This window comes from Cydia strobilella, chromosome 11, assembly GCF_947568885.1.
Source record: "Cydia strobilella chromosome 11, ilCydStro3.1, whole genome shotgun sequence".
In the NCBI taxonomy this organism is placed as follows: Eukaryota; Metazoa; Arthropoda; class Insecta; order Lepidoptera; family Tortricidae; genus Cydia; species Cydia strobilella.
Window position 1 is genome coordinate 4,465,972 of NC_086051.1, and position 22,565 is coordinate 4,488,536.

Below are 22,565 nucleotides of genomic sequence, written 5' to 3' on the forward strand. Positions count from 1 at the left end.
AATTATTTATTTGCAAAAAAACTGTTTTTGTCATATTCCTTGTTATGTTTAGGGTTCCGTACCCAAAGGGTAAAAACGGGACCCTATAACTAAGACTCCGCTTTCTGTCTGTCTGTCTGTCTGTCCGTCTGTCACCAGGCTGTATCTCATCAACCGTGATAGCTAGACAGATGAAATTTTCACAGATGATGTATTTCTGTTGCCGTTATAACAAACTATAACTAATTGTTTATAACACCTGTATTCATTACCTGTAATGCACAATTGATGAATAAATGATTCTAAAAACATAATAAAATAAATATTTAAGTGGGGTTCCCATACAACAAACGTGACTTTTTTGCCATTTTTTGCGTAATGGTATTATGGTACGGAACCTTACGTGCGCGAGTCCGACTCGCACTTGGCCGGTTTTTGTGTTTTATTTGGTTTGCGTTTGTTTCCTTATTATCACCAGCACATATATACTGTTAATTTATTCCTATGGCCCAGCAATCACGCCAATAGCTAAGGACTTGTTTGGTTTCAAGTACGGTTTATTTTACAAAAAACTTTCGAATTTCATTAGGCACATGGGGCAAGATGGGGTACATCTTGACGGCCGTAGTTTTAAAGTGATAAACTGATGAAGAATTGCGGATTTGAATTTATTTATTCTTCAACATCAACATCAACATCAAACATTTATTCAGCAAATAGGCCACAGGGGCACTTTTACATGTCAATTTTTACAAACAATAAAATTAACCCAACAAACAATAAAATTAACAAGGGAAGATGGGGTACATGTTAGCTGTAAACACATTTTCTGTCTCTCAGACGACTTAAGAAATAAAAGTAAAACAGTTCGTGAGAAGTTATCAGACGATGGACCCAAAAGCCAAAAATTTAAGTTTTGTTTAGGCCCTAAATATAATATTTATATGAATCATTCTTATCTTGTCCCGTAGGGGTTCCCCATCTTACCATACTTGGGGGTCAAGATGGAGAGAAGGCACTTTTGGCCATTTTAATTTATTTTTAATTTTATTATCTAACTAGAGAGTTCCTAGTAAGTGTTGATTATGAAAGACTGATTACCAAAGATAAAAATAAAAATAACAAAAACTTAAAAAAAATAGCATTTTCAGTTTTATTGGACTTGAAACATTAAGTATCCCGTCATGCCCACCTCTCCCCTACATTTCTTGACGTTGACGCAAAACTGACTTAGTTTAACATTCAGGGTGTTGTTTTATAACACTACAAATTGAGATAACTAAGGTCTGTTTTTTTATTCCGTAGACTAAAATGACGTTTCATATGTAAGACATGACATTTCTTAGTACCACATGAAATGTCATTTTAGTCTACGGATTACGGAATAAAAAACAGAATATAATCTATTGGAGTCTTAGTAATAGGGTCCCGTTTTTACCCTTTGGGTACGGAACCCTAAAAATGATTTAAAATGTTCATATTTGGATTATTGGTAAAAATCGTCCTTGACGTTGAAAATCCTGTCTTTTTACACCCGTTTACAATAAGTATGTAATAATAATAATTTTGTTCATTTTGGTAAATAAAGGATATTGTAATTTGAAATTATTGTATTATTTATATATAAGGTGCTAACAAATTAGCTACAGAAATTTTACGAGATGGTTGGTACTTTACACTAGAACAATTAACTTTTAATAGAAATTAAGAAAGTTTCTCATAATTTTTATTTTATTTACCGAACAAAATAAATAAACTATAATTCTATCTAAAAAATAATCATCATGTATTTAACTGCTTGTTTGTCTTAAATGTCATTGTCAACGTGTCATTTGATTTATCAGCGTGAAGTGGCCAGTTAAGTTTTATATTTAAAAGAGGTTTTAGAATCTGTTCAATGAGGTCTCATTTAATTATCTCATTAACAGAGTTTTTTTACAAAGCAAATTTGTTTTCCTATTTTCTCAAAATAATATCATAAAACCTATAATGTTTCATACTTACATATACTTCAGGAGCCGAGTACTATCAACTGTAAAGATATCGGTAGCTAATTTGTTAGCACCTTTATAAGGCAAACAAAGAAGTACAAAGCCGTAAGCAGGTATTAAATTAATGCCCAAATTATATTGTGTATATTAATAAATTTGAAATATATGTTATTAATGGCATAAAAATATACAAATATAAGCATTAGGTAATAAATCATAAGCCTGCAATAATTAAAATGTCTGTAATCTGTACAATTCCAAAATACGGGTTCCACGGATGTTGCTCACATAATCTCGTATGTCAAGGTGTTTCGGCTGAAAGCGCCCTGGCAGACTTATATATTCCTGAAGAGAAGGTTCATATCTACCGACTGGAATTGGTTTCATGCTGGTATCAGATGGGTTAATTTAGGGGTCCCGATGGTCACCTTTGAGAGCGTATGCCAAGCACTTCCGGCAGGAATCATACTGGCAGATTTCGCTTTTCTGTATCTACCAGTAAATTTCTAACTGATGCCATAGCTTTTATTGCAGTATCAGATGGGTTAAATGACCCCCCCTTTTTCGCACCGGAAGTGGCTATTTTTTTTGTACTTTCGGCTAGTTCCGCCGTGGCAGACTATCAAATTCGGACTTAGCATCAGTTTTATGGGAAACCATTGTGCATCTCATCGCGGTATCACGTTGGTTCGAAACTTTACTGCCGGCTCTTCTACCATAGGTTATTTTTTCTATAGTTACTTACATACAATTGTGGCAAGTTTTGTTGAAAAATTCCCAGTGCTTCAGCCAGGGAAAAATAAAATCCAAATTCATGAAATATTACTTTTTTTCTAAAAATATGAAACTTTATCATACCATCTTTTTTCATTTTGCTTTTTAAATAGTATATATGTCCTGAAAGAAAATGGAGTCTTCATCTTTAACATTTCTGTAAAAAACACGTAAGTATATTAATCCAATTGATCCAAACTTTAACGACAACCTACACGTAGGAATCCGTATAAAATCATCGCATCATTTCATTAGCACAAGCTTCAGTACTTTTCTACTTTTGTTTTGTTGTTGTCTAAGGAATTGTATTGTATTACATATCATGTTGTACCTGGGAATATAAGTAATCCCCAGATGCAAAGGCTGAAGAAATGCATAATTATTCATGGTCAAAAATTTAATATTTAAATTGAATGATTGAATTTTCAAAAATTATTCTTTGCCTATTTTTATTTTTCAAGCTTTTCTATCTGTAAATGGTACATGATGTAATTCCCTTTCCCTGCGAAAAATTCCCGATCAAAATTTCCCGATTTCATATTATAACCATGATGATGACCAAAATCCTGGTCACCCTAGCGAGACAATCGCGTAAGATGACGATTGTTTGATTTAGCTATTGTTGTTTTTGTGCCGGCCTCAACGGTGGGATAATTCGTACGGCACTATAATACGGGGCTAGGCTTTAATAGCAATTGAAGAGTCTATTTAGGGAACAACGGTATTAGTCCATTTTATGACAATAACCCTTTAACGGTTCAGATTAAGAAATATACACGATTCGAGCCTCACCGGGTCTTTAAAGTCAGTGTCAGTGGTGATTTTGCCGTGTAATATCTAAGTATGAGTGTGTCCTTTAATTCTATTACCTAAAGCGATAAGATGTGACTGCACCCTATATCTTAGTTTAGGTACACGGTACACATAATCCACAATTTCTTTGCTTTGCAGGTTGACTGACACTATTGATTTAACACAGCTTCTTAATATTACGGTTTCTTATGTGATTTGTATTACAAAGTTACATACATCATTTCACAGGGAGGACAGGCAGGCGAACAAAAGTCCATTGTGAACTAAGATCCAACTAACACTTGTAGGTTCCGTGTATCCTTTTGTTGCTAACTACTGAACCCTATTAATACGCCCTCAAACGAACTTAAAATATAATAATATACAACCTAAGACATGTAAATATTAAAGGCTGTTAGTTCTTATACAAAGGCGCGAGCGATCATTGTATTGGCATGATCACACCAGGACCAGGGGGCCTAGACAAGATGACTCTTCCATATTAGTGCGATAGCGAGACAGATAGCGTTTCATTGTCGTAGCGCAAACGATTGTCGTCTTAGCTAGGCCCCCAGCCGGCCTAGCCAAGGTGACAGTCGCTATCGCTTCGCCATCAAATCGCTTTGTGTCTCTCTATCACTCTTCCGTATTAGTGTGACAGTGACAGTTGCGTGTCTTTCGCTTCGGAGCGTTAGCGATTGGCATGTTGTCTACGGGGCCTGGTCTTTAATCCGTATATTCCTTAAATGCTATGAACCCCGCCCACCAGCGGAACTACAATAGGAAATGTTCTCGGTAGAGGTAGTTTTAGGAATAAATAAAGGAAAATTTCACAATAAATAAAGGAAAATTTCATAAGTAGGTAATGAACTTGCATTTAAGAAATAGAAAATTTTGTTGCCCATACAAACATATGAGATTTCACGAAAAAGTTCCATCTCGAAATTTCGCAATTTTGGAAACTTACCGACAGCACGTCAGTAAGCATTACGTCCCAAAAATTTCACTCACCCAGAGCACTTACTAAATGATATTACTGTGTTATGCAGGAATCAGTGCCATCCCACAGACATATGATATGAGTCTGAGACTTTACACTAGCTCGGACGTGATAACTTACGTTAGCAGTCTGAACTTTTATCTGTCTCTACTACAACTAAGATATCAAACATAAGACTTTATCAAAGCATAAACTACATTCAATACCCACACATATGACCGCTAAAAGTGTCATATCCTCATATCTCCAACAAAAGGCCCACGAAGCATTTATATCAAATTAGCGTGTGTCTGTTTGTGTTTCTCACCGCTATTGCCGCTACACAATGACTTTATTACAACCTGCAGCCTTCGTCTATGTTAAGAGCTAGTAAACGATATTCCAGAAAGAAAATATAAATTTTCTAAACAAATCATTCAGTTAAAACTACACCGTGCGTTTTGTCCTGAAGCGTTTTAATATTAATGACTAATATCTTGCTTAGTTTAAAATTAATGTTATTCTATAGATCCGAGAATGTCAAACCCGTTCGTACCTACATTCTGAGACGATATTTTCACACTTATAACAGTTTATCATGGTACAAAAGATTTAGAGATTTTCTAATAAAAGGTAGACTGCCAGCTCCTTCGGTACCTAGAGGACCACCAGTTGCTTAGTGACCGACAATACGGTTTCCGTAGAGGCCGCTCAGCTGGTGATCTTCTAGTCTACCTGACACATCATTGGGCACAGGCGATCGAGACAAAGGGTGAAGCATTGGCTGTTAGTTTGGATATAGCGAAGGCCTTCGATCGCGTCTGGCACAAAGCACTTCTTTCGAAGCTACCGTCTTATGGGCTTCCCGAGAGATTATGTGTATGGGTCAGTAGCTTTCTAGCAGACAGAAGCATAAAGGTCGTAGTTGACGGTGAATGCTCAGACTCCATGTCTGTGAATGCTGGTGTCCCCCAAGGCTGTGTGCTATCACCCACGCTATTCCTTCTGCATATCAATGACATGCTGCAAATCAGCGGAATTCATTGTTATGCTGATGATAGTACGGGTGATGCCTCTTACACCGGCCGCACCAATATCTCTCGGGAAAACGTCATCGAGAGCCGGAACAAACTTGTGTCTGAAATTGAGACTTCCCTAAAAGAAATCTCTGAATGGGGTCGACTAAACTTAGTCCGTTTTAACCCTGCCAAGACACAGGTTTGCGCGTTTACCGCAAAAAAGTTAGAGTTTGTCGTGTCACCTCGTTTTGAGAGCGCTCCCCTGACTGCCGCAGCCAGCATCGGAATCCTCGGCGTCGACATTTCGAGTGAAGTCCAGTTCCGCGGCCATTTAGAGGGTAAGGCCAAATTAGCCTCAAAAAAGCTTGGTGTGCTCAACAGATCGAGACAGTATTTCACGCCGGCCCACCGCCTACAGCTGTACAAAGCGCAGGTTCGCCCGCACATGGAATACTGCTCTCATCTATGGGCAGGGGCACCCCAATACCAGCTTCTCCCTCTGGACCGCATCCAACGAAGAGCGACTCGAATTGTCGACTGCCAGCGTATTTCGGAACGGCTTGACTCCTTGGCGCTGCGTAGAGATGTGGCCTCGCTCAGCATTTTCTATCGCGTGTATAACGGGGAGTGCTCCGAGGAATTGTTCGGATTAATCCCTGCCGCTTCTTTTCGCCATCGCCCTACGCGACAACATTACCATCCTTACCACTTAGATGGTTGGCAGTCCTCAACTGTGCGTTTCTCTAGAAACTTCCTGCCTCGCACAGCTAAACTGTGGAATGAACTGTCGCCTGCGGTATTTCCGGACCGATATGACCTTCAAACCTTCAAGAAAAGAGCGTACTCCCATCTTAAAGGCCGGCAACGCACTTACAACCCCTCTGGTGTTGCGGGTGTCCATGGGCGGCGATAATCGCTTACCATCAGGTGATCCGTCTGCTCGTTTGCCTCCTATTTCATAAAAAAAAAAAGACTTTTTTTGTTTCCTAACTAATGTTAATGTTAATATTGTTTTAGAATTGTCGCTAAAAATTGGAGTTATTGTGGCTAAAACACTTCAGGGTTATGGTTTTATTTTTGAAAGTGTCCTTTTTGGAAAAAGGGAATTCGGTGCGGTTGATCACCGGAGAAAAAACCGTCGATAAGTTTACGGAACGGTTTTTTTAAATACATACGTGCCTTGTACTAAGTTTTCATTTTAATCAGCTAATGCTGCCGGTAGAGGTCCAGTTTAGAGGAAGACAGTCATAAAAAACATTAAAACCTTTGCGTAACGCCCGAATTGTTTCCATTGATACAGTAAAAAAATAGAAACGATAAAGAAAGGTTGTAAACAGATTTATTGATGGCTAAAGCTACTGTGTCGCGGACATACGTGAAAATAGTATGGTATTTAAAGATGTCGTTTGTTAATAGGAAATGTTTAAAGATAGTACCTAATATTTAGTTGTGTCCCTTAAATAAGCAAGTCATTATGATGAGCAATATGCAAGTTTAATGGTAGGTGTATTATTACTTAAGTTCTACATAGACGACACTTCTCGGTATTTACTGAAATACTCATACATACCTACTCATACCTTTCATGTGAAAAGTTTCAGCATTGCGTAACTTAACAGCACTGTAAGATCTCGGAAACTCTTAAAAACAGCCTATCTTTCCAAAATAGTAAGTTCCTTTATTTAGAGAGAAGTTTCTTAACTGAAATTTTATACAACTTTTACGGTATTTGTACCTCGACGTGTAAAAGCGTTTGCATTATAGAAATTGTGTTGTAGTATTTTTCCACGGAAACGTCATATAAAAATCATCGGATGCAAAATTGAGCTATTTTCTCTCTCCACCCAAAAAGATTGGAAAAAGCGGCTGGATTGAGAGCTTACTACCAGGACCAGTCAAGGAAACATGGGTTATTTAGGAGACTCGTATGTCAAGCGCAAGACCTCTTCCGGCTTAGGATCATAATGACGTTGGTTACGATTACGATCTTGCAGCATTGACAGTTTCATTGGTGTTTTAGCAATCTTAAGCTAAAGTTTACATCCTTCTTCAATCAAGCTTTGACCTCTCACATATCTAATAATATAATACACGTCTCGCAAAGCTCTTAATACTTTGGCAAAAGGCTCGATTTTGCTTGAGCTTAACATATATTATTCCGCGGTTTTCGAATACCGTAAAATTTTCGCAGGTTAGGGCGCGGCCAAGACTAGATTTTTTTCACAATTAGTAGAACTTAGACAGTATACTAAAATGAACAATCTGAAAATTCATTTCCTATCCAAGTATCCATGCTAAAAAAGTTTTTATTTATCTTTGTCGTGGAAAATATTCTCTAAGCGCTTTAAAAGCTTTAAAAAAATGTAGTTAATTAAAATTATGCTTTTATACATATAATATGGTAATATGGCACTTACCATCAGGACAGATTGTGGTCAAATGCTTACCTTTTTCCAACAACAAAAAAATCTATATCATTTTTGTCACTATTTTTTCCTTCTAACAGTGTCGTTATTTGCACTAAATATTATACAATTGGACAAATAAGGACAAATATTCTTATAAGGGTACAAATACTACGAAGTACGTATTCATGCTTTTTTTGTAGAAATTAATAATTTGAACTGCGCGGCGGTAGCAATTACCATACAAATGGAAGTATTTTATTTACAAATTCAGTAGATAAGTTACAATGCTGTTATTTAATTTTACTGTGGTCAGTTTCTTGATAGACAGGTGTCGTACAATATACCGTTATAATAGCTTAATTAAATGGATGTTACACTGTAAAATATATCATCGTCTTCCTCGCGTTATCCCGGCTTTTTGCCATGGCTCATAGGAGCCTCGGGTCCGCATGGCAAATAATCCCGAGAATTGGCGTAAGCACTAGTTATTACGAAATCGACTGCCATCTGACGTTCCAACCCAGAGGGGAAACTAGGCCTTGTTGGGATTAGTCCGGTTTTCTCACGATGTTTTCCTTCACCGAAAAGCGACTGGTAAATATCAAATGATAATTCGTACAGAAGTTCCGAAAAACTCATTGGTGCGAGCCGGGGTTTGAACCCGCGACCTACGGATAAAAAGTCGCACGCTCTTACCGCTAGGCCACCAAAGCTTCTAGACTGTAACAAGTGACCGTCAAAAATATTTTTTGATACACGCTTTTATCGCCGAGTGTCCTTTCTCTCCTTTGCATGTCTATCAAGTGCTTCTCGAGATCCTTCTAATGAGCCTAAAGTCAATGTGTTTATGTTTACCCATTGAGAAGTTACTTTGGCTATCTTCTGACTGCATCATCAGATCAGCTCCATATTAGTATATTATTGCATTGTCATCGGATATAAGGAACTATGCCAAATTTCAGCTAAATCAGACACCGGGAAGACACCAGTATATATACCTATAGTTATACATACAAAGAATATACGCGATGAAGCTATAAAAGTGTTTAAAAATATATATTTTATTTAATGGTAGAGTTCGAGCTTTTAATGTGCAGTTAGCAAAACTAATAGCTCAGCACCCCTGCATACAAATGCTAAGCTAATCGTTTAGCTGATTGTATCTATATACATAGGTAATGTTAGGCTCAGTGGCGATAGCTTTTATATCATTTGAGGTCCACAGAAACGCAAGTTCCTACTAAGCAATATTTTTTATAATTATGGCCATTGTGTAATACGTACATAGGTACATAATGTAATTGTATCTAATCCTTGTTTCCCATCTGAGGGCCTACCGAGAACATTCGATATGCAAAACCAAAAATTCGTTACCTTATCTGCTTTTCTATCACCCCTGCATATTCGAAGTAGGTATTCGAACAATATTATAGAGGCAGATAACGAGAATTCTACCCTTCTGGTCTGCTCCTTGAAGCGGATGGTATAACGCTGTACCTACAATATCCTAGCTCTAAGAATATTCATTTGTAGGTTCTCAACTACTCAACTGGATTGAATCAGTTTTACACTCGGAAATCTATTTCATTGAGTCAAGGCAAAATTGCACAAATGTAAAGAGAAAACAACGCCCACACACTTGTTCTGGAGAGCACTCGAACAAACCGCGATTTAATTACTAATCATTCAGATTTAATGAAGAAATCCACGGCTTAGTCCCCCCAAGTTTATAGCCTACTTCAACGTTATTCAAAAATTAACCTAAAACATTAAGCCATAAAGTTTGCATTACGACGCAACGCTGAAATCTTATGTGTCATTCTGGATACAAATTGTCGAATCTGCGGACTATTACTTTTCCAATCTCTTCTCGTATTACGGTAATACTTAAAATTCAACCTTGTATCATAAAAAATAAAGCTTACTTTGCCATTCAACATTTAATCGGCATATATCTTTTTGTATACGGGCAGTCGAATCTGCTTCATGAAACCGTAGATCTAAAGAAGTATAAGTGCGAGGGATTTGAGTGTAAATAACGTCGTTTTGTTAGGAATGCGTGGGCGCAGGCCCCGGGGCCTACCTCAACAATGAGATGCGTGGAACAGTTTTAAATGTTTTAATTGAGCAATGAGCCTGTAGGCGGGTACTTTAATATGAAGAGCATGATAAAAACGTAGTAGGGACGTGAGTTGATCAGGTCAGGATTTAGCACACCTCGGCTCTCAAGCTCTTTCGACTTAGGTAAGTACCTACCTACTTAGTTTACAAGTGGCTCTTCTAGTTTCCTAAAAATATTTTTTAAGTTAGACAAACATGATGCCAGATTTTATTTACAGCTGGATCTTTTTCGTAAAAGATTAGCAAAATCTTGATCGGACGTTAGTCTTTTATCCAAAAAACACACGTTTACTGCTGTTCAGAACATGTTTTTTTGCTACACTGCGTGGTTGCTGCTCCTTAACTTAATGTGAATGCGAAACGCCACGCTGTTTATTCTAACTAAATACGCAGACAGCCCAGACCCACGACCTCTGGACTAACCTCAAACTGTTCAAATTAGGCTAAAGATTTCACTAATAGCATAAACATGGTTACAGTTAACCCTCGTTAGCCCGAAGCTTTATTTAACGACTCCCTCTTGTCGTCGCCATTTTGACGCGCACCGCGAAATGGCGTCGCTTGACCCCCGCCAGGGCGTGACTAAATGATCTGCTTTGAACCTTTATCATCGATCTAAGAAGTCAGGTCAGTATTACTGGGATTTAAAATAGTGATGGTTTACGATGGACCTAAATACAAAAATTAATAGAAGTATTGAAAGCTGTAGCATGACCGAGATATTTATAAGGTAGGTAGGTACTAAGAATCCAACCGTCTTTGTGAAATTGATGTTAATTATAATATTTAAGGCCTAACAATATAAAAACCCGAACTATAGGGACATAATCCAGGGTGGTGTACGTAAACAATATATAGTAGTTAGTAACTGTAGATGTAGGTACTTGACGTAGGTAGCTTTCTTAGGTATTTAACGCACATGCACACACGTTTCTTATCAGAAATTTGAAGCATCAACATGACAGTCTATCTTCATGTTTAAGATAAGTGGGTAATACCTACCTGCTAATAGGTATCATATAAACATCCCATAGATAAGCTCTCAACATACATCTCTCAACATACTAAAGACACAATGTTACTAAAGGCTGCAATAAGCTGAAAAGTGCACACGCACTACTAATAATAGCGACCCATAAACGGGACCTCTGACCTGGGAAGCGATGTGGGAACCGATAGCCACAATCGCGATAGTGGACTTGCGTGTAGGTGTGGATAGATGATTTCGTGTGGCATGGAATGTGTATGAAATTAAGAAAGGCACTTATACCTTAAGGTTGCCGGACCTTTCATCCTGGATTCCGCAGTCCGCTAATTTTCTTGAACGTTAAGACAAGTAGGTACCTACACGAAATAACTTATACACACAAAACAAAACAAAACAACAGGCAGGAAACAAACAAATACACAACAACACAATGTGTTTCATTATTATGTTCACAGTTCACACGCAGCGTTTTTAATTTAACTCGGCAGATAGGTCGTGGGCGCGGCACATATTCGCGGGTTCTAACGCGCGGGTATTCTACATAATTTTCCATTTAATTAATCTAATACGCAACTAAATATTAAAATAAATAACTACATATTAAATATCCTTTGACATTAACATACATTGACAGTTTGTTTTCTTTTTCACAAAATATGGCAAAGTTAAGCAGGTACATACGTCGTTCTGTTAAAAGGTTGATCAAAGAAAATTTATAATTTATATTGAGAGGTTTTAAGAGAATTGGCTAAGCGAGAGAGCCGGGACATGTGTCCAAAATGATCTACATATGCTCTTACTCTTACTAATAAAGTTGTGTTCAGATAATTTTGGATTACTCGCCCGTTAAGCTGCTGTTGCCGATGCCGGTGCCGATGAACCTTGCGCCAGAGTGCCAACCTCCATAGTGTGACAGACTTACAGTCGCGCGTCCAACGCGCGTCGTTCTTCAGTTTGCAAATTTGCAATCTACCTATGTGCTTGCGGTGCATGCGGTGGATCGCATCGGCTCTTTCATAATTGATAAATGAATTCTCCGAAGAGTGGGCTGAGCTGAAGGTGTCCTTCTAAAAATGTGAAAAGTCCAAGAAGACGCAAGATAATCACGGTGTTCAGGCATACATAATGGAGCAAAGTTCAATAGAAACATCGGAGTATGAAAGTGCTCCCATCAACACAAGTTAAAGAGCTCTACTTATCTCGTCAAATTTCCAAGCCTTTAAAGCTCAGGCCTAGATAATCTACAGTAGGAAGTAGAGTAGGCGAGATCTACCAGAAACTCCTACGAACTGCATCTATTATTGTACCTATAACACTCAGGTACCTATATAAAAATGTAGGTATGAGTAGGTAACCTTTGCACGCGTAAAATCGGAAAGGAATTCACAACGTGTTTTACAACGTATAGATAAAGGCGAACCAACTCCAACGCTAAATTAACACATTCGCGAGCACACAAGGGAAGCAGGGATTTTGCAATTAAAATTTAAGAGCGCTTGCCTATCTGCTCACTTCCACACACACCAATTTAATCCTTATTCAAATAAGCTTAAAGTTAAAATTGTAATAGTATGTTTCTTGATTAAATTTGCGTGTTTGGAACTGAGTAAATTGGCACTCAAACAAAAGAGTTGAGGTGTTTGCGACCACCTAAAGCTTTCTTAGGAAGTTGTATGCAAAGACCATAGAGGTGTGTTTGCGAGAATCCGTTCTGGTCGGTGGTAATTGAGGAAGTGATTCGTTGTTTGATGAAGGTGTGTTTAGTTATCATAAGTGGACGCACGTTTCTAATTTCTAATGTGTTAACTATTTACCGTACCGTTAAAAAATAATATGTTGTTGTTGGAATGTTGGATTTTTGAGGTTTTTTTTCTAACACTTGCTAATTAACACACTACGTCAATGTCGAAGACAAAATAGGGCGTTTATTTAAAAACCGGCCAAGTGCGAGTCGGACTCGCGCACGAATAAGGGTTCCGTACCATTACGCAAAAAACGGCAAAAAATTACGTTTGTTGTATGGAAGCCCCACTTAAATATTTATTTTATTCTGTTTTTACACTTTTTAGTATTTGTTGTTAAAGCGGCAACAGAAATACATCATCATCTTCCTCGCGTTACCCCGGCATTATGCCACGGCTCATGTGAGTGTGGGGTCCGCTTGGCAACTGATCCCGAGAATTGGCTTAGGCACTAGTTTTTACGAAAGCGACTGCCATCTGACCTTACAACCCAGGGGGGAAACTATTAGGCCTTGTTGGGATTAGTCCGGTTTCCTCACATGCTTTCCTTCATCGAAAAGCGACTGGTAAATCTGGTCGTTAAGTGGCTTCAAATCGAAATGTCGTGCACACTTGTTACAAATTCAATTACAGACATCACAGTAACATATCAGTCACTCGCACACTTATCACACACACTTTTACATTTCCGCGGCAATTTGATTTGATGATTTGTTTTAGTTTTAGTCTTTGTTTTAGTTTCAGTCTTAAGTTTAGTTCGTTTTGGCTTTTTTTTCTGTAACTTCGTAATAAATAGATTTAAAAAAGGCGGTAGTTAATATTTTGTTTGTCTTAATTTTCTATGTTTAATAATGTTTGTATTTTTATGTCAATGTAAATTTATTTGTGTGTCGTTGGCGTACGTGTCGCCATTATTTTTTTAGATTAAGCCAGGTCCCCACAGAAAACCAGCGCCACGGTTTGCCGCGGCACTATGCTGAGTGGGGATCCTTTTTGGCGTCCAAATGTTTTTTGTCTGCATGCTTTTCTTTTTTATGTACTATGTTGTGGCGTCAAATAAATGTATTTTCTTTCTTCTTTCTTTCTAAATATCAAATGATATTTCGTACATAAGTTCCGAAAAACTCATTGGTACGAGCCGGGGTTTGAACCCGCGACCTCGGGATTGAAAGTCGCATGCTCTTACCGCTAAGCCACCAGCGCTTAATAGGGTCAGGACCATTTTACCCTTTGGGTACGGAACCCTAAAAATTGAGTTTCTACGTTCAATAGTACAAAAATATAAATATTTATTTTTAAAAGTTATTTGGTTTGTCTAAAAATAAATTTGCGTGAAGATTTAACTTTTTGTTTCCGTACACGGGACAATAGTGTCCCGGATATTTGGGACGCTGCATGGAGTCAAAGTATAGAATGTATAAATGCGAAAGTAACTCAGTCTGTGTGTTACCTTTTCACGCTTAAACCGCTGAACTTATTTAGATGAAATTTGGTATGGAGTTAGTTAGGCCCGAGGAAGGACATAGGATAGATTATATCAATCATCAATGTCATCATCACGTCATGTCCATGTCATTCCCGAAAGTAGAAGGGACAGAGGCCGCCCCCTTACGACATGTATGAGCACAGTGTCGAAAGATTTGAGGACGACAGGCGCAAGCCCTGATATGACGCAAAACAGAGAAGAATGGCGCAAAATGATACGAAGGTCGGAGAGCCGACCCCAAACCCTAGGATATGGAATAAAGGGAATGATGATAATCAATGTCATCATCAACCCTCGCAGACAAAATCACAGGCAGAAATAATTAGGTAATGTACGAAATTAAATTGAAATGAAACGATGTAACCACCTTCGAGTTTTTTTAACGGCGCATGGCCCGTGATGTGTTTGCTGTTACATAATAATCAGGCGCTTAGCACGATTGTCGATATGTGCAGCATTAATATGTGCCGTTCTGTAAAGTCGTCGTCTTCAGTGGCGCTTGTTTTTTTTTACGTTGTTTCGTTCACACGAACAAACTGGTTCGTTTACGGGCAGTTGTGACGTCACATATGCGAGAAATTATCGAATCGTATAGTCGCCGTGTGAACGTGTAGCCAATGTAGCCATGTTTTACTTCTAATAAATCAAAGAGCCCATTAATTGAGATTTAGGTCATATTCGTTTTAGGTAGATTTTTCGGAAAATGTGGTTTTGTTACACGAAAACAATAGACAATTATGAAACTTAAGTTTATTCGTCACTTATTGTAAATAATAGCTAACTTATACATCATTTTCTATTGCCCGACAGTAAGACAAGATAAAGAAAAGAAAGTCAAGTTCATTAGAAAGTGTTCAAAAAAAGTTTCTTAATCGTATGAAGTATAAATTCAAATCTTTTAAGCCCGAGAATTTTGAGTCCTTGCAAGTGAGAAGAGAAAAGCGGGATGTAATTTTCTTGTACAAAATATTAAATGATTTAATTGATTCGGAAGAACTTCTCAGCAAGGTGTCATTTAGATGTCCTACGTATCGTACACGGTCCACCGCTTTACTATCAGTTCCATTCACTCGCAAAAAATATGTAAACAACAAATTTTTAGCAAGAGCATGCAATATATTCAATAAGAAATATTCACACATTGATTTGTTCCAGCATAGGTGTAATAGATTTGTTTCTGTCATCAAACAAAATAAAAAAATATAATAGATGGCAAATTTCGTTAACTCGTAGCTAGTAATAAAATTGTAATCTTGTGTTGTATTGTTATGATTGTTATTGTAATTGTACCTATTTGATTTCAAATTCTAAATTGAAAATTGTGCTTGTTATTTTCCAAATTCTAAATTATGCTTGTTATTATTACTCAATGTTATTGTTAAATTCAACTTTAAATTCAAAATACCTAATAATTGTACTTTTTTTTCGGAGCAAAGGAATTTTGTATTAACTATAAGTGGAAACTCTTTTGGCCTATGTTCTTACTATATCTTTTACCTTATTGTATTATTATGTGCTGTATGTTTCCCAAATAAATAAATAAATAAATAAATAAAAATCTCTTGTTATAAAAAACCAAAAAACGTAGGTTCCTTTTAGTATTTATTTTAAGTGTTTTAAAAGGTTTTCACTACATAGTATAAAACAAAGTCGCTTTCCGCTGTCTATCCCTATGTATGCTTAGATCTTTAAAACTACGCAACGGATTTTGATGCTTCGGTCATGATGTTATGAACTAAGAACTGTTAAGAATGAAATCCAGTGAAGAACCGCAAGGAATTAAATTTTTTGCAGGCTTTTAATCGGTCTTTAGGTCCTATAGTTCAGTGGGATTGGAGAGCGCTTGACTGAGTGAAACAGAAAACGGACGGAATGAAATGGTTCACAATGTAGCTGGCACAAGTGCAAACGAGATGAAAGAACGACGTGACACGCCAAAGCCCGAAAAGTATGAAGGAAAATCAAATAATTTTTCTACTTATATACTGTTTTTTTTATATTGTGTTAAGGTGTTTTAAGTTTAATATCGACATATGTAACGTTTTCAATCAAAGGGCCACATTGTCGCTCACCATAAGGACGAAAATTGCTTGTATCTTTATACGAAAAACCTGTCAGAGCGTCTATGCCAAGCGACAATGTGGTACCTTTTGCTTGAAAACGACACATCATATCGTACAACTTGAATCATATTCAGTTACCAAAGATTAGAAAAAAATCGAATGTAAAACAGATTCCTATTCATTCCCGGCTCTCAATAACCAAACTGAACTAAAGGACCTAAAAGACCGAACTAGTTCTTTTGACCGATTGACCGAGAGCGGAACGCTCTCTGCATCTGTAGTGAACGAGCAGGCACAAGCCTAATAGAGATAGGAACAGGCGGGTGTATGTACTAAATTCTTTACTATCGGTATCATTCACACAGGGAACTGAAAAGATGAATGAAGTTACCGAACTTTATTAGTATTACAACCAGATCCCAGATAGCCTATATTGTCTGTAGTATGTTGCTCAGAGAGTTAACCCCTCGTATGCGGCATGGGGCCTGTCAAATTTGATCATTGAAAAAGTGACCTTAACATTTAAATTCCCACGCACGGATCCGTAGGGGTTAAATCAATACACTGACACGAACAGGCATTTGTAAAACGTAAACTAGTTGTACTCTGTCGGGCTTGAACTAATCGGTACTCATTTGGGCTTGGTCTCCTGGTCGGTGACGTATCGGATGTAGATGGTGTCCTCGGGCTTGGGGTCCTCCTGCTGCGACTCGTCGAGCTGCGAGCACGCGATGGCCAGCGCCGACCCGTCCGCCGAGAACGAGAGGGAAGATACCGCGGTGTTGTACCTAAAAGGTCATTTTGTAAATAGTCAAATACGTTACACTCCCCACACTATAGTTCGTTTTTTTAGCATTAGGAAAGAGATAAACGTTTTGACGTGTCTTTTTATTAAAAAATATTGAAATACGCTATTAAAAAATTAGTTTATATTACTTATGAAAGCAAAAGAATTTAAAAGATCGTATATGGTTTATAATTGTAACATATTTGCTGTGACTTATTTTTGAAAAATGATTTTTTAAAAAAAGACACGTCAAGACCGCTTTTACTTTCTTTTTAATGCTAAAAACCGGCCAAGTGCGAGTCGGATCAGTCGGACTCGCGCGAAGGGTTCCGTACCATTATCCAAAAAACGGCAAAAAAATCACGTTTGTTGTATGGGAGCCCCACTTAAATATTTATTTTATTCTGTTTTTAGTATTTGTTGTTATAGCGGCAACAGAAACACATCATCTGTGAAAATTTCAACTGTCTAAATAGCTATCACGGTTGATGAGATACAGCATGGTGACAGACAGACAGCGGAGTCTTAGTAGGGTCCCGTTTTTACCCTTTGGGTATGGAACCCTAAAAAAACGAACTATAGTGTCTTTTGAGCTTCGGTGTTAGTCAGCGCCATGAAAAATGGTATCATCGCGTCGAGTAGCAGCCATAGAATTGACTAGACGCAGACACTCGGGAGACTACGACTCGCTACAGTGTGGGGTCTCTCTTATGCATGCTTAGTGAGGAAAAGCGTTAGAAATTTTGCAATTAATAACACATTTGAATCAGTGCAGCAACAAGCGAGGCAAGAAGTTTAAGGTATTTTGCAATCATAGCACAGCATAGCGAAGCCAACGCAGTACAAATAAAGAACTTTTGCAATTTCACATATTAAAAATAAGAGTACGAGTGAAGCGATAAGTAGGTTTAGGTGTCATGCGATAAGAAGTTAAATTTGGAAATACTAAATGTGTTTAGGTACGGTTAAGCCTTAAAATACATGACATTTCACAACCTTGTACAATTTGAAGATAATTTATAATTTTATATGGAATTTTGTAGTATTTCGACTTCATAAAACATAATTTTAAAACTAACACGGGACTTAATCGCGTACAAACTTACGTTTATTTATGGCCTGACGTTTCGAACGTGACGTTACGTTCGTGTAACATTTAAAACTTTCGCGGTTTGAACACATATTAAAAATCACATTTAGAAACGGGTCTATCGCGAATTTATTTTGTTACCTTTATTTACCGACGTTTCGACACAGGTTTCACTGGTCGTGGTCGCGGCTAACTGACGTCCCAGCAAAATGTCAAAACAGAGATTTGTGTGACTACCCCACGAAAAGTGCATTTAAAGTTCGAGGTAGACATCACATTTTCCAACCACCCACTACACATAAAAGTTAATTATTGTCAATAGTCCGACACACAACACTCACAACATCCGCGCACACATCCGAAGATAGATCCCTTGGCTTTAACTTCTGGATCACTGGTCCCCAAGTTGCCGATAAGTTAAAACCATCTTCCCTATTAAAATTTCTGGGGTGCTTCTTTCTGCGGTGCTGGGTTACGTTCGTGGTCAAAACCCGCGCGGCAAGAAGATGTTGATACAATTCCTCGCCAGTCTGCCTGTGACCACGAACGTAACGTCACATTCGAAACGTCCGGCCATAAATAAACGTAAGTTTGTACGCGATTGAGTCCTGTGTTATTTTAAAATTATGAGTGAAAATCGTGTTAGTTTAAATCAGTATATTTCATAAAACATATCACTATGATTAGTACCTTACTGGTTTCCCAGTTGAACTGCACGCAGCTCAGCTAGTCTTTTAACTAACCTGTGGAATTGACATAGCCTCTTCTTGTTGAAGCCGTCCCAGATGTTGACATAGCCGTCAGAGCCGCCCGTCGCGAATGTGTTGTACACGGAGTGGAAGCTGATGGCGTTCACCGGGTAAATCTTTTCTAAACCTGGAACAGAAACTTTCTTTCAATGGCTGCGTCAATGATCCCCAGCAGACGACGCGCAAAATATAAAACATAAGTTCTGTACATACAAATCAAATTCATTTGAGTCTAGTAAGACATGTTCCGAATCAGAAGAGGTGAATGGAATGTATGATGAATAAATTAAATCGCATACACAGGTAAAAATTGTAGGAAGGACGTTTAAACCTAAAGTTAGAATGGCTTTTACAGTTTCAAGTCTATGTACAAAAATGTAGTTGTGTGGTCTCTAACACTGTTGCTGGTGCAAACTCTACACCCACCTCCATCCTTGATCCGGTGACACTTAAAGGCGTATTTCTTCTTCTGGACCTCTGGGTTGCTGTCCAGGTATTCCACCGCCACTCGACCCTCAATAGAGCTCAGCACGTAACCCTGAAAATATGGATAAAAATAAATAAAAATAAAATAGCCTTTTATTTCAGACATTTTTTACAATTACAATAGACAGGTTGAAATATTATTATCATTTTTATACATATAATTCTAGTAATCTATCATATCACACTTCCTTGACTTTTAGATGTCTGTTTGCCAATTGGCAAAGGCCTCCTCCAACTTTTTCCATTCTTTTCTATCCTGAGCTACTCTGTTCCAAGTTGTTCCAGCCACTTGGCGTATATCATCTTCCCACCTTTTCAAGGGTCTGCCTCTCCTCCTTTTGCCTTCCCTTGGGTACCATTGAGTGACCCTTTTGCTCCATTTACCTTCTTCCCTGATCATGTGGCCAGACCATTTCCACTTCAGCCTTTTAATTTTTGTGGTTATATTGTGTGCCCCCGTCTTCTGTCTTATGATAGTATTTTTCATACGGTCAGCTTTTCGGATGCCAAGCATGCTCCTTTCCATTGCGCGTTGACAGCATTCTAATTTGTGACTGGAATGTCTGGTTAGGGAGGAGGCAGACATTCCGGAAATATGGATAGTTAATATCAAAAAAAAAATAACTTTTCATCTGTTTTGCAAACAACTGCTTTTTGATTGTTCAACCCAGAAAGGAAACTTGTCTAGATATTACTCATCTATTTTTCATGGCAAACTACCTATAAATAATCCACAAATGCTTAAAGTAAAATCAGAGTTGACAAGTTGATTTTATTAATCGAATCATCAGTTATTTATTTAAAGCACGAATAAAGGCAGTTAGAAGTTGTAAAGTCAGAGCTTTTGCTTTCTTCCTGTGTAATTGATGACAATAAAAGTGTTTCATCAGGCTATATTGGAAGCACTACCGTAAAACATTTTTAATATCATACCTGTTTGTTAGGAAAGACTCGGATGCACCTCGTCTGGTACTTGAGCGAGGATTCACGCCGCTGATTCACGTGCCCCATATTGCGGACATCCCAGACGAAGATCTTGCGGCCAGACGTGCCCACTACAAACTTCTCGCCAACTATGCTCATGGTGTATACCTGAAAGTTTATTACAAGAATACAGTTAGACCAAGAATAGTCTGCAACGATTTTGATAGCACTTCCTTGCTTCTATGAATGGCCCTCTGTACATTATGGCTCCTCTACACGATGGCCCAGCATAGGCCAGTCCAAGGGACGCATTTATGCGTTAGAGGGAGCAAGTGATATTGCTATCTCATTCCACCGCATAGCTGCGTCCCTTGGACTGGCCTACGCTGGGCCATCTTGTAGAGGAGCCATATAAAAAAATATATATTATATAAATATTTATTTATTATGTAGTACATTCAAAAATCAAAAAAATTTACACACCAACATCAACGTCATGAAAAATGGAATATGGTGATGAAAGCATAATATGGATAAGACTTTTTATTCAAATAAATACAGTTTTTTTTAATTAATCAGTAAATTCTAAATAATGGTGAAGTATCACTTTATGAATATGCACTTTTTACATCTGTAGATGTACAGAGGTCATTTTCCCTATATAGGTAAGTAGATATTTAACTATAAAAGGAATGGACTGAAAATATCTAATGTAGAAAATATTAAATTATATACTTCAACAATAAAATTCTATAGATTTTTTGCAGTGAACGAGGCCTACACCTGAAGGGTAGAAAAGGGCTAAAGAGAGAGGCGGAGACAGGTTTTTTGCAATCATGTTCTCTAATTTTAAACCATCCATATTACATATATCATTCAACATTATTTTGACATATTTTGCATCCGACAGCCGCCCATTAGTCATGAAGAATACAAGAAAAATAATCTCACATTACCCTCTCATTTCCTTGATTATATGTTCCAACACAATTTGGTACTCTGCTGTCCCACATTTTAACAGTGCCGTCCCAACTCCCCGTCAAGACGGCATTGACTTCATTTGCATACTCCACACAGCGGATAGCACCCTTGTGCTCACCGAGGCTCGTTTCCGAGCCTGCATTAAGGTCATACATCTTGAGTGTCTGGTCGAGCCCTCCACTGTATGAGTGGACAGCATCCTGAAAACAATTGTTTACATTTACAACATAGAAAAAATATTATAAATATAAATCAATAACACAATAACAATAAAAATGTCATATAAACCAGCATCCGATGTTGTTTATATCTAAAAATGTATCAAATTTATTAAAACTGTTAAAAATCAACTATACTTTCATTTCATTCAAGATGTTTACAAAACGTAGTTGTTGAAATTTTATAGAAATGCGTGTATTAAAAAAATACCACGACCTACTTTACAGCGCAGCATTTAGGTTATAATTTCAGCAAATGAAGTGTTCCAAGATAGTTTCGATATTATCATTTTAAAAAAATGCAATCTCTTTCAAACAATATGTAGTTTGTACAAGATAGTGGAGAAATAACAGAACTTTCTCACCCTAAAGCAGACATCCAACACGGGAAGCTCATGGTTGTATTTATGCCGCTCCACGTTCCCGCTCACATCGTACAACCTCACGGAGCAGTCCCAAGATGACACCAGAAGAAATTGGTTGGACTTGGGAGCAAATTTAACACTCGATATCACGTCTTCGGGCAGACTTTTTAGTTTAAATTCGGTGCGGGATTCCGCGACCCGCGTCACTGTCATTGTGGAAGCAATTTTGTTAGGTTTTTCTAGTAACTTTGATTAATAAAATTGTCCGTTCTGTTGAAAAGGTCGACGTTACTTATTATAAGCGATAAAATGCTAATGCCGGTGCTGAAAAGCTAAAACAATAAAGAAATCAACGAAATCACGGAGCTTGGCTCGGTTTAGCGACTAAAGTGACGTTTCGTTTCGTTTTGTTATGGCGCTTGCTATATTTTATTTGCTGTTGTATTCCGGTTCGTTGATGTTTAAAAATTATATAGTTAAGTATAAAGATACTTTATTTACGAATCATTATTTATATTTACATTGATCATGTTAGTATATTGATGTCAAAATACATGTATTCATACACAATTTTATGAAAAACAAAACGCTAACTAACGACGTAACGATGCGTTCACATCAGT

The 22,565-nt window shown here is 37.7% G+C and overlaps 2 protein-coding genes across 2 annotated transcripts in view; one reads left to right on the plus strand and one right to left on the minus strand.

Annotated features, from left to right (window-relative positions):
* Window positions 1-22,565, plus strand: part of LOC134745338 (translin-associated protein X) — a 92,545-nt gene that overhangs the window by 51,426 nt on the left and 18,554 nt on the right. The window lies entirely within an intron of this gene.
* On the minus strand, window positions 15,833-22,348 carry LOC134745334 (mitotic checkpoint protein BUB3). The gene is made up of 6 exons (XM_063679348.1): window positions 21,943-22,348; window positions 21,335-21,559; window positions 20,388-20,546; window positions 19,395-19,506; window positions 18,963-19,095; window positions 15,833-17,130 (listed from the first exon to the last, which is right to left on the minus strand). The coding sequence occupies exons 1-6, from the start codon at window positions 22,153-22,155 to the stop codon at window positions 16,974-16,976; spliced, it is 999 nt and encodes a 332-aa protein (XP_063535418.1). The 5' UTR covers window positions 22,156-22,348; the 3' UTR covers window positions 15,833-16,973.